At 38.5% G+C, this 16399-nt stretch overlaps 1 protein-coding gene across 5 annotated transcripts in view; it reads left to right on the forward strand.

Moving 5' to 3' along the window:
- The window catches only part of cep112 (centrosomal protein 112), a 289566-nt gene that overhangs the window by 91472 nt on the left and 181695 nt on the right, over positions 1–16399 (forward strand). For all 5 annotated transcript variants that reach the window (XR_013547414.1, XM_078401444.1, XM_078401446.1 and 2 more), the window contains exons 11-15: positions 549–667; positions 1972–2115; positions 11771–11925; positions 14090–14219; positions 14732–14824. Coding sequence is in view for 4 of the 5 variants with exons in the window: in XM_078401444.1 (XP_078257570.1) it covers positions 549–667; positions 1972–2115; positions 11771–11925; positions 14090–14219; positions 14732–14824 (641 nt within the window). In the remaining variant the exon portion in view is untranslated. The remainder of the gene's footprint in view (positions 1–548; positions 668–1971; positions 2116–11770; positions 11926–14089; positions 14220–14731; positions 14825–16399) is intronic.

The raw sequence follows: 16399 nt of genomic DNA on the forward strand, positions 1-16399 counted from the left end.
CCTTGGCTTTGAAATTAATAACCTGACCTGAACCAATCCTGGCAGCAGTCAATCTGAACTCAAACCAAACTCAAATTATAAATATTTTTTTGCACCTGAACCTGACATATTGCAAGCCAAGTTCTAGATTAAGCTATACAACAATTCATGTATTGGGTGGCGCAGTGGTAGAGTTGCTGCCTTACAGTGCCTGTGATCCGGGTTTGATCTTGATCTGGGGTGCTAACTACAGGTCAACTTATTTACACAGAGAGTGATGGGTGCTAGCTATATACAGTATATTGTACCAACAGTTTTTATTGCTAATATGTTTGTCCTAAATCTTTTCCCCAACTCTTTTTGGAACTGAGTTATAATCAGTAATAGGACTGGACCTGAGGTAAGAAGCAATACCTAGTTGGTTGCCTTGAGAAGGTTTCTCCAGGTGGTACTGTAAAATCAGAGCAACGGGAAAGGGAGTGACGGCACAGACACTATAAGCATAGGTCAATCTGAAGAAGGATCCTGACATCTGCACTTCCTTGTATCTACTTATTCTATTTTGACAGTGCAGACCTTGGTACGAGAATCACAGGTTATACGAGAATGTAAGGAGAAGCAGATTGCTGAGTTGAAGAAGATGGCTGGGCAGAGTGCTGATACTTTAAAAAATGATTGGGAGAGACAGGTAAGGTACTTGAAACATCTGAATATGTCTGACGAAGGGTCTCGACCCGAAACGTTACCCATTCCTTCTCCCCAGAGATGCTGCCTGACCCGCTGAGTGTCTCCAGCGTTTTGTGTCTGTCTGAATATGTGGATTGCTTTACATGCATTGTTCTAACTGCATTAATCAAATTATGTTTTTTTTAAAATATTGTGACACTAGAACTATAGATGGAGTTTCCAGTTTCCGTGGTATGGTGGGAAGTGGGGATTGTGGGATGTGGAGTGTGGTTAGTGGATTGATGAGAGGCAAGGGACATTAATGGTGTGAAAAGCACGTAATAAGTTGGAGGTCATGTCATTTTTAACCACATTTGGTTTTTACGGTCTTTAGGATATCTGGTGAGTTCTTATTTGATATATCTAAACATTAAGAGAAATTTTAACTGCTTTCTCTAATTATATCTTTAAAACTACTTCATCCCTCCGGATTATTTGGGATATCCTGTGATGAAAATTTTAAGTCGTAGGTGTTGAGACACTAAGACCTCAATTGATGGAAAAGTGGCCACTTGGCTTAGGATAGAATATGGTCTACAGGCTATTGAATAACCTAATATTGAGTGGGAGAATATATAATTTAAAGAAAAAGAGATGATTTCTTTACCTACTCTGATTTGTCTCATCATTTACATGTTTGCTGAGACTCATTGGTCTAAATGTGCACAGGTAGTACCTTGCAAACATTTTTCCTTGTGAGCTAAAACATTTTGGAAGAGTTTCCACAATTTCTGCCCATCAACTAGAAGAATAAAGAAAATGTATTACTATATGCAACACATGGGTCTTTCAAAACCTGCTTACATATAATTACAGAGCTACTTTCAGTTTTGGAACAATGTAATACTTGTGAAGGAGGCATTATAATATTTTAAATTTTGTTTGCATTGAAATTTAGAGTGCTGATGGAGCTACTAGTAAATAAGTGCAACATTGATAACTCGGAAAATACTCATGGGGGGCAGGTGAACTTGGACATTCATCTCCACCCCCCCATTGGGATTAAAACACTCATCATTTGTAACATAATCACTTTATTATGTTGTTGGCAAGTCATTGACATGTTGAGATCTGTCTGTGTGGCCATGTCTGTCCTCAGGTGATTAACGGTTACTTTATCTGTCAAATGTTGTTGGGGACCTTGACAAAACAAAAGCTCCTTGAATTTGCTGCTGAAAATAACGCCAGATTCACCTAATGTCCACTTTCAGAGACTAACCGTCCAGGGAACAAATGTAAAAAATATGTTTTATTATTTAAATGTAGTTACACAACGTTGTGGGAGAAATGGAGCAAGAGAAATTTCAGCTGCAGAAGAAACACACAGAGAATATTCAGGAACTGCTCAATGATACCAATGCACGACTCAGTAAAATGGAGAAAGAATATGTTGTTCAGACAAAAACCACTGTAAGTATCCAGTGTTTTGTACTTTGACTGAATTATTAACTTTTCATTAATCGAAGTACTATATATAATATATATATATAGTCACAACTTGCTACTTATAACGTTTTCAAGCTTCTTGTTTGAACATATTAACATTACAAAGCTCATTGAGATTTGACATTGACACTGCAGTAAAATGAGTAAATGCTGTTCTTTCTTGTACAATGTGGTGTTATAAATCCCAGGTTTGGGATTACAATCTGACCACGTCAATCATAGAGAGATAAAAAGCGGGACGTGTTGCCCGAGGAGGTGGTGAGCACAGGTACTCTCACAACATTTAAGAAGCTATCTTCCAGCTTTCTCAACCCTGCTACAATCTGTCTGAAGAAGGGTCCTGACCTAAAACATTGCCCATCCATGTTCTCCAGAGATACTGCTTGACCCAATACTGCTTGATAATGGTGGGCCAAGGGGCCTGTTTTTGTGTCGTGGGTCTATGATCTTGTTTACCTCTCTACTTCTTCAAGGATCAGTGAACATGCACTCCAGGGTCCCACTGTTCCCTTATACTTACCATATACTGTGTCTTGTTTGGTCTCCTTAAATCCATTACCGCACATTTGTTTGGATATGTCCCATTACAATGTTTCTGTTCACCTGACAAGTTGAATTACATCTTTCTGTAGCGTACAGCTTTTTTTCTCATTATCAGTTGAATAGCCAGTTGTATCTTCCACTAACTTCTTAATCATTGGTCCTACATTCAAATGTAAATTATTGATAACAAAGGGAACTACAAGTGAGCACGGCAAAGCTCAATTGCAAACAGCCTTCCAGTCATTTGAATACCTGTCAATTACTGCCATTTTTACTTTGTTTCATATCACTCAGCCAGTGTATTTTTTTTATTCAACATACTACTTTGCCTCTGATCCTTTGAGCTCTTCTCTTTCAAACTATTTTGCCACGTGGGACTTAATCATAAGTGTTGCTAACATCCAGGTAGATGAGATGAAATTTGCTCTCAAATGTTTGTTACCTTCTCAAAAACTCGATTCAAGTCAGATAGCAATTTCTTTCACAAACCCATGCCAATAATACGCGCCCTTGTATTTTACATGACTTATAATTTTTAAGAAAAATTTAAGAACAATTCCAGTTAAATGTACCTCCCAAATAGACAAGAGGAAGATGTGGCCATATTTCTCTAATCCTAATCATCAAGTAATGGTCATGTCTTAACCATGTGACGCACTGACCTATAGATGTAGCAAAGATGTAGACACAAGAAAATGCAGATGCTGGTTTATAAAAAAAGGCACACAATGCTGGAGTAACCCAGCGGATCAGGCATAAACTCTGGAGAACATGGATAGGTGACGTTCCGGGATGGTCTCCTTCTTCAGGGATCAACCCAAAACGTCACACGTATCCATGTTCTCCAGAGATATTGCCTGACCCGCTGAGCTATGTAGCAAAGAGCACCGGGAGAAACCTTTTCTGTCAATATGTAATAGAATAATTTATTTAGAAATAGGGAGGCGTGATGAATAGAATGACTGGATCAGTAAATGTGCTTTGGAGGGAGATGTTTATATAGAAATCAACATAGGAAGAGGGAAGATCTTGAATTTTGGTGAGGAATTTGACAACACCTTGTATGAAGAAAACATCCGGGGTATTATTGCCACAGTAAACACTGATCAGTAAGAGAGGGTAAATGCATGACTGGATCAATATCCAGTCATTCAAGTATATCCTAAATTGAGAATATAGAGAGGGAAGTGGAAGAGTTTACATTTACACAGATATATAATTCACACATTGGTTAAGACTTTGCATTTATTCATTAGGTTTTGGAATCTGCTGTTAAACAGTAATACTTTGTCTTTCTGATGCACCGTTGCATAACTATTAAATTCCACTGTTCACCTCTGCATATATTACAACTGAAGTCTAGTGTCCCTGACACAGAACATTTGTGCAACTCATAAAAGTGTAGTGTTTAAATGAAATCTTTCCTCATCTGACATGATGACTTTATGATGAAATCACTGCAGTCACTTGCTTTGTAAAACAATTTTTGCCCTTTCATAAATCAATTAAGGCGCACTGTGTGATCACTATTGTTAGATCTGGCACGGAGCAGTAAAACTGTATAATTTATATGTAGTTTAAATTATTTTGTTGGTTTGAATGATCAAATCATGACTTTTGATTTCTTTTTTCTGGACATTTTGAAAAGTTGAAGTTGATTAGACCAGAGACTGGTAAATGGAAACTTTGTGGTATCATTTGAAGAGCAGAGCACTGGAGGGAAAATTAGCATGCAGCACTTGTCACATCTAACTTAAAATAAGCAATGGATTAAACATTTCCTGTCAGCAGGCCCGAATTCAGGAGCCTTCAAAAGCAGACAGATTCCACTGCGATGCTTAGGATTTAATAATTAAACACTGCCGATTTCAACAAATGCTTTAAGATGAAAGAGCATGCAGTCACTGAAAATTAGATTGTTTGTCCGTCCTGACGTCCCGTCATGAAAGAGTATCTAAGTTGTCAATGTGTGAATAGAATGGAATTAAAAGAAAGGTGAATTTTACTTCTGCACAAGTGTGAAATTCTCCTGATGGACTGAGATTGTTTGCTGCACCTCTGTGTTGCTGGGGGCTGTAACAGATGATCCTGCAATTGCTCTGAGAGATTATTACATAAGACACACAACATTGGTCTGCTGTTATTCGAACAGAACTATTATATAGTGCAACACAGCTTAAGATAGCGGACAAAGGAATGGGATAAAACACATGGAAGAATATTGCACAAACAAACTTAGATATTATCGCTGTATTTTCAGGTACACTTTCACTCCCACTTTAGTCAGTTTGGCAGAGTTAACTTCATTTTGAACGTGAAATAATGAAATAATCCTGTAACTCCTTTCTGATGATAGGCAGTTATAGTGGCCTTCACTGTAAACTCGTGGTTGCTTTGCTGTGAATTCTGTACTTTAATGTATTATTAAAAAAGGCCATTATGGTGATGGAGATAACCATTGGAATACCTTCAATCTGTTGTGATACGAAGCTGGGTGGTAGTGGGGGTGGCGAAGAAGATGCAGCGAGGTTTCAGTTAGAAAAATGATGGAATCTATTAATACCATCAGAACCTAAGCCTGCTCCAACATTCATCAAAATCATGGTTGATCTATCTCAGTGTCATTTCCCAGCACTGTCACCAAATCCCTTGCTTCCCTTAATCTCCAGAAATCTTACAATCTCTGTACTGAATGAACACAACGGAGCCTCAGCGGCCACCTGGAAGAGCAAGTTACAATGATTTTCTGCCCTCTGAATGAAGACATTTTTCCTCCTCAGGCCAAAAAACCCTTATTTTTAAACTGTTCCTTGGTCCTAGACACAATCAAGGAAAGCATCCTCTCTGAATCTAGACTGATATATACCTTTTAAGATTTTTAAAAGTTTTGTTGAAATCTTTTTTCATTCTTCTAAACTCTAATCTATCTCTCCTCATACAGCAAATCCACATTCCCTGGAACCAGTCCAGTAAATCTTCCCTGCATTCCCTCGATTTATAGCTACATCCTTAAGTAAGGAAACCAAAAATGAAAACAGAACAGTCTCACCAGTCAGATCCAATTGCACTAAGAAGTCCTTATTCCTGTTATCAAACACTCATAATAGAGATTAGCATACTATTTGTCCTTCTAATAGTCAGCGGCATGTATACAAGTACGGAGATACAACGAACTGGAGTTGCTGGGGGGTGAGGGAAGAAAGCTGGAGGAGAGAAGGGATAGGACAAAGTCTGGATACAGGTGAGGGGAGTTTTTTACTTGGTAAAGCATCCCCTCACTTGTATCCACCTATCACTTGCCATGCTATGTCGTACCCCACCTCTCTTCCAGCTTTCTCCCCCCACGACAATCAGTCTGAAGAAGTGTCCCGACCCAAAACGATACGTATTCACATTCTCCAAAGAAGTTGCCTGACCTGCCGAGTTACTTCAGCATTTCGTATACAAGCAACCCGGGCATCTCTGACCATTGGTGATGATTTATTATTATAGCATGTACTGAGATAGAGTGAGGGACTTGAACATCAATATATTCAATCTCTCATAATTTAACAAAACTCTAGTCCATTGTTATCTGCACCAAAAATGGATGAATATTATATATTCCATCTGCAATGTTCTTACCCACTCACTCAGACTGCCAGTACCCCCTGAAACCTCTTTGCACCCTCCTCTGTACTTAGAATCTCATCTTGCATAATATTGTAAGAAAATTGCAAATTACATTTTGTTCCCTCAACCAAATTGTTGGTATGGACCTTGAAATGATCACTTCTTCCGTTACGCAACAGTCACAGCCAGGCGATTCCGGAAGGAGACATTTATTCCAAGCCTTTGCTTTTTTTGCTCAATAACCAATTCTTAATCCTTGACGGTACATTATCATAAGTTGAGGCAGGTATAGTAACAACATTGAAAAGACATTTGGAGAGGGACATTGATAGGAATGATTCAGAGGGGTATGGGCCAAATGTGGGAAAATGGGAAAACATAGAAACAAAGAATGGCAGATGCTGGTTGACGCAAAAGGACACAATGTGCTGGAGTAATTCAGTGGGTCAGGCAGCATTCCCTGAGAACATGGATCGGGACTTTTCCAAATGGGAAAATGGGATTAGTTTAGATGGTGCATTGTGGTTGGCATGGATGAGTTGGTCCGAAGGGCCTGTTTCCATGCTGTACGACTCCATGATAACTATCCCTAGAGCTGCCTGTTTGAAAACTCAGGGATGTAGATCATCAGGCCCTTGAGATTTACAGCTTTCAAGCTCACCGTCTTTTTTCAAGTTGCCTTTTTAATAAATATAAACGGTCCCTGGGTAACGGAAAGGTTATATTTTTAGACATTGATAAGATGGTAAACACACAAAAAATATTGGTGTGTTAACTATCTCCACAGAATTATAATCATCAAAAACACATTAGCCTGATAAGAAAGTCAATTACAAAAAGTGGAGATAGAACCTAGTTAGAAACAGAAAATAGGTGCAGGAGTCGGCCATTAGGCCCTTCGAGCCAGCACCACAATTCAACATGACCATGGCTGATCATCCAAAATCAGTACCCTGTTCTGGCTTTTTCCCCATATCCCTTGATTCCCTTAGCCCTAAGAGCTAAATTTAACTCTCTCTTATCATCATATATCATATCATATATATACAGCCGGAAACAGGCCGTTTCGGCCCTCCAAGTCCGTGCCGCCCAGTGATCCCCGCACATTAACACTATCCTACACCCACTAGGGACAATTTTTACATTTACCCAGCCAATTAACCTACATACCTGTACGTCTTTGGAGTGTGGGAGGAAACCGAAGATCTCGGAGAAAACCCACGCAGGTCACGGGGAGAACGTACAAACTCCTTACAGTGCAGCACCCGTAGTCAGGATTGAACCTGAGTCTCCGGCGCTGCATTCGCTGTAAAGCAGCAACTCTACCGCTGCGCTACCGTGCCGCCCAAACATCCAGTGAATTGGCCTCCACTGGCTTCTGTGGCAGAGAATTCCTCAGATTCACAACTCTCTGGGTGAAAATAGTTTTTCCTCATCTCAGTCCTAAGTAGCCTACCCCTTATTCTTAAACTGTGGCCCCTGGTTCTGGACTCCCCCAACATCGGGACCATTTTTCCTGCATCTAGCCTGTCCAATCCTTTAAGAATTGTATATGTTTCTATAAGATTCCTCTCATCTTTCTAAATTCCAGCGAATACAAGCCCAGTTGACCCATTCTTTCATCATACGTCAGTCCCGCCATCCTGGGAATTAACCTGGTGAACCTACGCTGCACACCCTCAATAGCAATAACGTCCTTCCTCAAATTAGGAGACCAAAGTTGCACCCAATACTCCAGGTGCGGTCTCACCAGGGCCTTGTGGATTGTGGGTATGGGGAGAGGGCAGGAAAGGGGTACTGATTGTGAATGATCAGCCATGATCACATTGAATGGCGGTGCTGGCTCGAAGGGCCGAATGGCCTACTCCTGTACCTATTGTTTATTGTCTATTGTCATATGAGGAGATATTGAACAGACTGGCCTAAATTCAGAGCTTAGAAATATGAGAGGAGAAATTAACAATTTGGGGGGGGGGGGGGGGGGCTAACAGGTTAGTTATTGGAATGATACTTTGCTGGTGGAGTGTCTAGAATCAAAATAAAGGGTTATGTGCATAGGACACAGTTGAGAGGAATTTTCTTTACCCAGAGGGAAGTGAATCTTTGGAATTTACCTAATTACTGAGTCTATTTAAACCAAAGAGAGATCAATTTTTGAACATTAAGGGCATTGAAAAAATGGGGTTCTTTCATGATATTAAATGGCAGAACAGAACAAGAGAGACTTCTACTATTAATATGTTCAATATATTGAGATTTAGAGTTCATCTAGTTAATCAGATTAACATGCCATTAGAATGATAAGTCATGTAAACAAAGAGATGTACCAGGGCACCCGCATTGGTTTAACGTTTACAATGATTATTAAAGTGAAGTAAAATTAAAAATGGTGCTTTGTGAAGTAGTGGAATGCCATCCACTGGTTTGGACTTTCAGTCTTTATCTTGACATATCATCAAACAAATAACTCATGTGCAGGGTTTGCCGCCAGCATTTAAAGCTGTAGCTCCCTCTCCTCCCTAAGTCAAATAATTATAGGTTCAAATCCCATTCCAGAGACTCAAACATAAAATCCCTTGTTCATTCCCTTCCCTTTCAAACAACTTCCTCCGCTCACTTACAAACACTGCCTTCCAATTGTTTGTTCCCTTGTATTGGAAAGAAAACCCTGATTCAGGGTCAAAGCCAGTTAGCAATTGGAGGGTTCAGATCAGAGCTCTTGGACAAGATGTGTCAAATATGTATGAACACCAGGATGTAAATGGATAAAATGTGGATAGTGGGATGATAGGAAATGTTTATACAAAACGTAGGTACTCTACAAGTAATAAATATTCAAGCTCTCTCAGCAACATTTATAAAACAGGAAAACTCCTCATTAACGTTTGGAATCAATACGCTTTACTGGTTAAAGAAAAGACAAAAAGTAACTAATCAGGTCAGGCGGCATCTGTGGAGAACATTGGTCCGAACCTGAAACGCCAGCAATCCTTGTTCTTCACGGATGCTGCCTGACCTGCTACCCTTTAAAATATTTTTGATTGGATTAAACTCTTACTGACTATACCAGGCCATGACATGAATTGGTCCAAGTAGCTTTAGTCTAGTTTAGAGATACAGCCTGGAAACAGGCCCTTCGGCCCACTGAGTCCAGACTGACCAGCGATCCCCACACATTAACACTCTCCTACACACACGAGGGACAATTTACACTTATACCAAGCCAATTAACCTACAAACCTGTACGTCTTTGGAGTGTGGGAGGAAACTGAAGATCTCGGAGAAAATCCACACAGTCATGGGGAGAACGTACAAACTCCATACAGACAGCACCCGTAGTCAGGGTCGAACCCGGGTCTTCGGCAACTCTACCGCTGCACCACCGCAGCTTTAATGCGCTTGAGTTAAGGAACAAAACTATCAGCAAGGATTTCTGCTCCTGGATGTTAGCAATCCTTGGTGCAAAGTTTACAGTGAATGTTCACTGCAGTGTTGAATTGATTTTATAAAGCAGACAGAGATAAACATTTCCTTTGGCCATAACCTTAAAATTAGAGTTAGGGTACAGTGCGAATGCTGGTAGTGGGATAAACGTAGATAGGCAAAAAGGTCAGTGTGGATGTGGTGAGCCAAAGAGGTGCTTCAGTGCCATACAACTTCACTTTTGTTATGCACCATATCCAAAACACAGGATGCATTTAGCACACACATCACAGGATGCATTTCGATCTACAAATATCACAAACAACCGCAAGATATGATCAAAACTGTTGTCTGAACAAGTGTTCTGTACACAAATGCACTTTCTATGAAAATGACACAAGCTCCATGATGGTACAAGCCGGACTGGATTGAAAAGCAGGATTTAAGTTCCATATTTTGGATTGGAACCATGATGCCTGTGGGTAAGTCAGTTCTGAACTGCGCTCCTTATTTTTGACAAGCAGGCAAGGTTAAATTGCTGTGGAAATTTCCAACCTGTAAATCTGTCATTCAGATTGTTGTAGTGTTAGATGAGGGAATTGACGATTGCATGATCATCTCTACCTCATGTAATATAATAAAATTATGAATAAAGTTGAAATTGGGTTCAAGCTATTTCCTTGATATCATGTTCTTTCTTACTTCTTTCATTAATATACTGATTTTACTTATTCGATTGAGAGTAATTACTGCACCTGAAACAAAATAATATTGGTTTATGTTTTGTCAAATAATACCTATTTATAGATTTCAGCAGAATAAATTTTATTGAAACTTGAGTATTACACAATTGAACTACATTTTTGATTCATGAAAAAGTTATTTGATATCACTTTTATGCATCTAAAATCACTTTTGATTACGTATTCTGTATCATTGCTTTAGAAGTAATGGTTTCAAAGTTGTGACATTTGAGTGCATGGTTCAAACATGTAGTTTCTGTTCTGTTTTTTAATCATTAATGTGCAGAACAGCATTCCATTCGCAGTCAACACGTTGATGGTATTTGTAGTTGAAATTTAGGATCAGTGTGCTTTGTGATCAAATGGTAGAGAGGGAGAATAATTGAAGCTCAGAGTTCCTCGTGCCAGCCTACTGGTTCTTTCATTTAAATAGGTTGTAACATAATTATCAAATTATGAAAGTGGAACTGGTTCCTGAAGTATACACACTCACTAAAGCTCACAAGTAGCAATGACTACATTATAGACAATAGACAATAGACAATAGGTGCAGGAGTAGGCCATTCAGCCCTTCGAGCCAGCACCGCCATTCAATGCGATCATGGCTGATCACTCTCAATCAGTACCCCGTTCCTGCCTTCTCCCCATATCCCCTCACTCCGCTATCCTTAAGAGCTCTATCCAGCTCTCTCTTGAAAGCATCCAACGAACTGGCCTCCACTGCCTTCTGAGGCAGAGAATTCCACACCTTCACCACTCTCTGACTGAAAAAGTTCTTCCTCATCTCCGTTCTAAATGGCCTACCCCTTATTCTTAAACTGTGGCCCCTTGTTCTGGACTCCCCCAACATTGGGAACATGTTTCCTGCCTCTAATGTGTCCAATCCCCTAATTATCTTATATGTTTCAATAAGATCCCCCCTCATCCTTCTAAATTCCAGTGTAAATTCTTAAACCTTTGTATATAAAAAAGAAGTTCAGACTGGAACTCACCTGGAAACTGGATGAAAAAGGTGATGTCTTCAAATAAAAATATAATTTCTGGTGGTATCAATGAATTAGGTTTTATAGTATAGATTCCCAGTGAGCTACCACATAAAAATCTGCTTTCAAATCATCAGACATCCTAAGTAACAATTTCATTGTTCTGTTTCGGGACAAATGACAATAAAACATTCTTGACTCTTGATGGAAGCAGGAGCCCCTTGTTCAGTGAATAAGTGTCCACTTCAAATATGTAGCTCAGAGAAGGAAATGTCACAGGCCGAGTATTTTCATACTATTTCCTTCCATTTGTAGAATCATACTGTGAAAGAACTGGAGACCCGTGTCCAGCAGCTCACTGTGGAGGCCGAGAATAGCACCTTAGTGCGACAGAAACTGACTCAAGAAAAGGGAGAAGTCGAACAACGTTGCCAGATGAATTGCCTGGAATTGCAGGAGATAAAATTAAGGTACATAGTACTCAGAAAATAGTAGGACGTGCCTTCATACACTCTCACTGCAACATAAAAAAAGAAAGAAATGCTGGAGGAATGAACTCAGCGGGTCAGGCAGCATCTCTTGAGGGAATGGTCGGACGACATTTTGGGTCAGGACCCTTCTTCAGACTGATGTTAAATGGGTTAGGAAGGAGTTGAGTGATGGTCAGACCTTGGGAAGAGCGGTGTTCAAGTGAGGAGGACAAGGATGAGCAAAGACTTATGAAGACTATTCTTGGTTAACCTGACCCTCCAGTTGTGCTGGAAACGGCTCTTAACCTATGGAGCTGATAACTCCTGCCTCCCATTCCTGGGTATTCTGACTCCTGGACAATAATAATAATAATAATAATAATAATAATAATAATGCATTACATTTGTATAGCGCTTTTCTAAAAACTCACAATGTGTGCAGCAGCAATAAATTTAAAATTCAGATCCCATTTTCACTGTGGAAGTCTGAGTTAAAAGTTAATTAGAAGCCCACCGATGCTTGCCAGACACTAAAGTGCCCCAACATCCATCAATGTGAAAATGCCATATTTATCGTATTTTGCTCTTAACCCCCTTGACAGCAACCGAGTTAATATCTAGGGCCTTAATCTGCTCATGCTGTTGTTAGAATTGTCCCCAAGTGACTGGTAAATTCTGACAAATATGGAGTTTTTCCACCCTATTCTTTATCTCAGAAATATTAAGTTGAGACATTGTTTCTTTGCTAATTCCAAGCTTTTGTCTACCATTTCAAGAGCAAGTTTAAAGAAACTAAAGTTGTTTAAAGTTAATGTTGGTGAATCATTTTAAAGCTAAAGCTTGGAATGTTAATTTGGTTATTACAAAAACAGAGCCCGATAACGACCGAACAATTAAATTGGCACTCTGAGCTTAATAACATAAGAAACACCGTTTTAATTTATCCTTCAACATTCTTTTGAAAGATGGCTGCATTTTTCATACTGGTCCAGAAATGTGATTGGATTCCTCAAACACAGAATAATGTGGCTTGATATGGATTTGCACATTCAGTCTTTGATCATGTATGATTCTGATTTGCTTTAAAGCCGCTGTTTAAATATTTGCTAGGGGGCTAGTTATAATGTGCTTCAAAATGAGCATTCAGCAAATAACATGTTTAGTTTGGAATATTTTGCATGAATAAGTGAGCGTAGTGTTATAAAATTGCACGTTTTAAAGAAATTTTGAAAAATAATTAATACAGGCTATAAAATAATGTTAATAAAAGCCGAATATTCTCCATTTCCATTGCCTTGTGAAATATAGAGCATCATTCACTTATCTCAAAAACACTGCAGATTAAAATCTTGTAATCTCAAAACATCAACCTTATTTCTACTGATTACATTTTTATCGGGGATGTGATTTTTAATTCTAACCTCTGTTTATGTACTACTGAAATAGATTTGTATTTACTGTATATATATTTATGATAAAAATCTGAATGTATTATATATCACAAGCAATGCCAGCTGCAAAGCTGCAATCTAATCTCGATCCACAAGGCTGTCATTCACAGTCATTATTTATGATCCTTCATTATATTCATCAGATGCATACATGCCATTAAATCACTTAACAGTCTGTAATATAAACATAACTTAAGATGCTAATGATTCACATCATAGGTTATTGTTTCAGTTATAAGATCTATAGCAATGACATCTACATAGCCCAGCTGTTATCCTTGGGGTTTGGTAAACCATGTGTTAGGTTGGGGAAACATTTTTGCATTATTAGATATGCTCTCTAACAGTTTATTGTGTCATCTGGCCCCTAAGATGCAAGAAGGTTTTTAATAGCTGACTACTTTGAATAAATGTATTATTCAAAGCCATTCTTTCAATGGGTTTTTTAAAAAGCAGTAAAATACCCAGAAATTATGGCGTAGAATGTAATATAAACTTTCAGGTTATTGTTGTTTAGCTCTTTACTCAGACTTGAAGGTCTTGCTGGTTGCTAACATCTATTGGCAATCTAATATTATTTCGCCTTTAATAGTGTTCCAGGGAGAAATGCTTAAAGTCTGGCATTAATTAAGGACAAATTTGTAGTTAAAATGGACCCTGAAGATAGCTGGAATCTTTATGATAAAATAAAAATGCTTCTCTTGTCCTCGTAGATACAACTCGCTTCGGAAAGAAAAGCAACAAATGTTGGAGGATCATGAAACAACCATGAGGCAAATACAAATGAAACGTGACTCAGAGTTGAACAACATTAAGCAGGAGCAAGCACTCTCAGCAGCCAAGGTACGCAAAGGCTCATAATCTGACTGTTATACTTGTATATCAACCCACCCTTCCCCAACTTGCCAACTTTCTTTTCCGAACCAAAAGGAAAGAATCAAAAGCATTTTGATGCACAAAGAATGTCAGACTCTATCTGCATTGCATTGATGCCTTAGGCCACTTCCGCTCCAGCAGCCAGTCCTCAAGCAAAACATTCCTTAGGTTCTCTGCACCCTCCAAGCTTGATGTGCTTTTCAGAGGACAATAATTTTTTAGGCCACAATCTTTACAATTTAAAAATCATTGACTTCACTTGCAGCATTGCAATTGTAACACTGGAATATCTTGTTTGCCTCTGTTTCCTAGACTATTTACAGCTGCTTCATAGCACCCAAATTGACCTATACAATAAAGTTGTCATCTATTAGCATTCATTGCGTTAATTTGGTTTCTTTGTAATTGTGCTGTAGTATTCTGTAAATCTTGAGTATTAATCTTGCTATTATTTTTCCATTTCTGCCCTCTTAAAACAGGCAGCTGATGCCATTGAAGAATTGGAACGGAATATCAACCAGCTGAAGAAAGAGAAGCAGGAAAATGAGCATCAGAAACAGCAACAGTTAAGGGTGGGTTTTACTGAAGGTTAGGTGAAGATTACACAAGTAAATTGATAAATGTTTCATTAACTGATGACCAAGTCCAAGAAAAATACCTATTGAAATGATTTGAGTTTATTTAATTTGTTCTTCTGCTAATTTCATTGGAAATTATGTCACGGTGTAGAAGTCTAATACTTTGTTTGGAAAATGAATGTACTATTAGTTCTATTTGGATTACGTTGTTGAATAACCCATTGAACAAAGCCCTGAGAAAGAGGTTTGTAAATTGTGCACATTTCAACCAGATTGATACAAAGGTACAATTGTGGTGTGACCTTCTTTTGAAAACTGGAAAAACATTACAATATCCTATAAGCTAAACTGTCCGTCTTTGAGAAGTAAATGAATAGCGGGGAACATGAGCATAAAGTTGCAAATCCCACTTTGAATTTACATAAAGTATTTTTCTTGAAACATCAGGGCAATCCAAGGACAAACTGGATAAAGCATATAATAAACTCTCTATAAAAATACTGCATTCTGATCAAAAATCTACTCTGATTTTTTAATATAACCTGCAAGATTAAATCTCTTACAAATCTATTTGTTTTTATTTTGATTTCCATATTGTCACACCCTTTACATTTTTGAATTATTTTGTTTGTACTCAAATCTATATATTGACATGTTAAAAGGCACACAATCTTATATTAGGCCAGCTGAATTTAACACGAGGAAAGATTACAATGGATAAATTGCTTTCTAGATTTTGCAAAGACAGTCTGCAAAGCTGCAACTTTAAGACCAATAAACAATGAAAGGCTTAGAAACATCTTAAAATTATCAGCAATGGGATTGTGGAAGTTTTCATAAAGGACCAATGGAAAGGCCTTTGATAGTCAACTAACGCTGCTGAGAAGTGCAGATTCTGGATCTTGGACGAGCTCAGGATAAGACCTGGCTTCAATGGACACCAGGTTCAACACTTTGTTGTTAGTCCCCGTTCTGATTTACATTTTTTTTAAATCTTGAATTACACTTAGGAAATCTGATGAATCAATGTCTACGAAAAATGGGTGGTCTAATGTGCGTTGATGACACGATGACACTTAGATTCTGTAAAAAAAGCAATATTTTCTAATATATGATATTTTACATTCATGGTAACTATGGGATTGCAATATTTACTATCTACAAATGTGCCACAGAAGCTTGCCAATATTTCCTTGTTTTCGCCCAAAAAGGCATTGATATCACATGAATAAAATTAAAGACTAGGAAGGAGAAACAATCTCCTTCTCCGTATTTTCTTAGTCAGTGAATATCAGATAGAAGTGTGTTGCACAAAAATCAAAAATGTTTAAAACATGAGAGCAATAATCTTGGACAACTTTAACAACCCCAAGGTTACTTATGTGAGAACGCTTGTTAAACTGCAGTCCAGACCAATATATTAGTCCAGTGTAAGTGAGGGAAAGGTGGTTTCCTGGCCTACCTAATCCTGGTGCTGTAAAGCTTCATTGCGACCATTACCAGGGTCCCCGACAGCCAAACATGGCAGCATGAAAGCATGACTAGAGTTGAAGCATCTATTGTAATCTT

The sequence above is a fragment of the Rhinoraja longicauda genome, chromosome 6, assembly GCF_053455715.1.
Source record: "Rhinoraja longicauda isolate Sanriku21f chromosome 6, sRhiLon1.1, whole genome shotgun sequence".
NCBI classification, from domain to species: domain Eukaryota; kingdom Metazoa; phylum Chordata; class Chondrichthyes; order Rajiformes; family Arhynchobatidae; genus Rhinoraja; species Rhinoraja longicauda.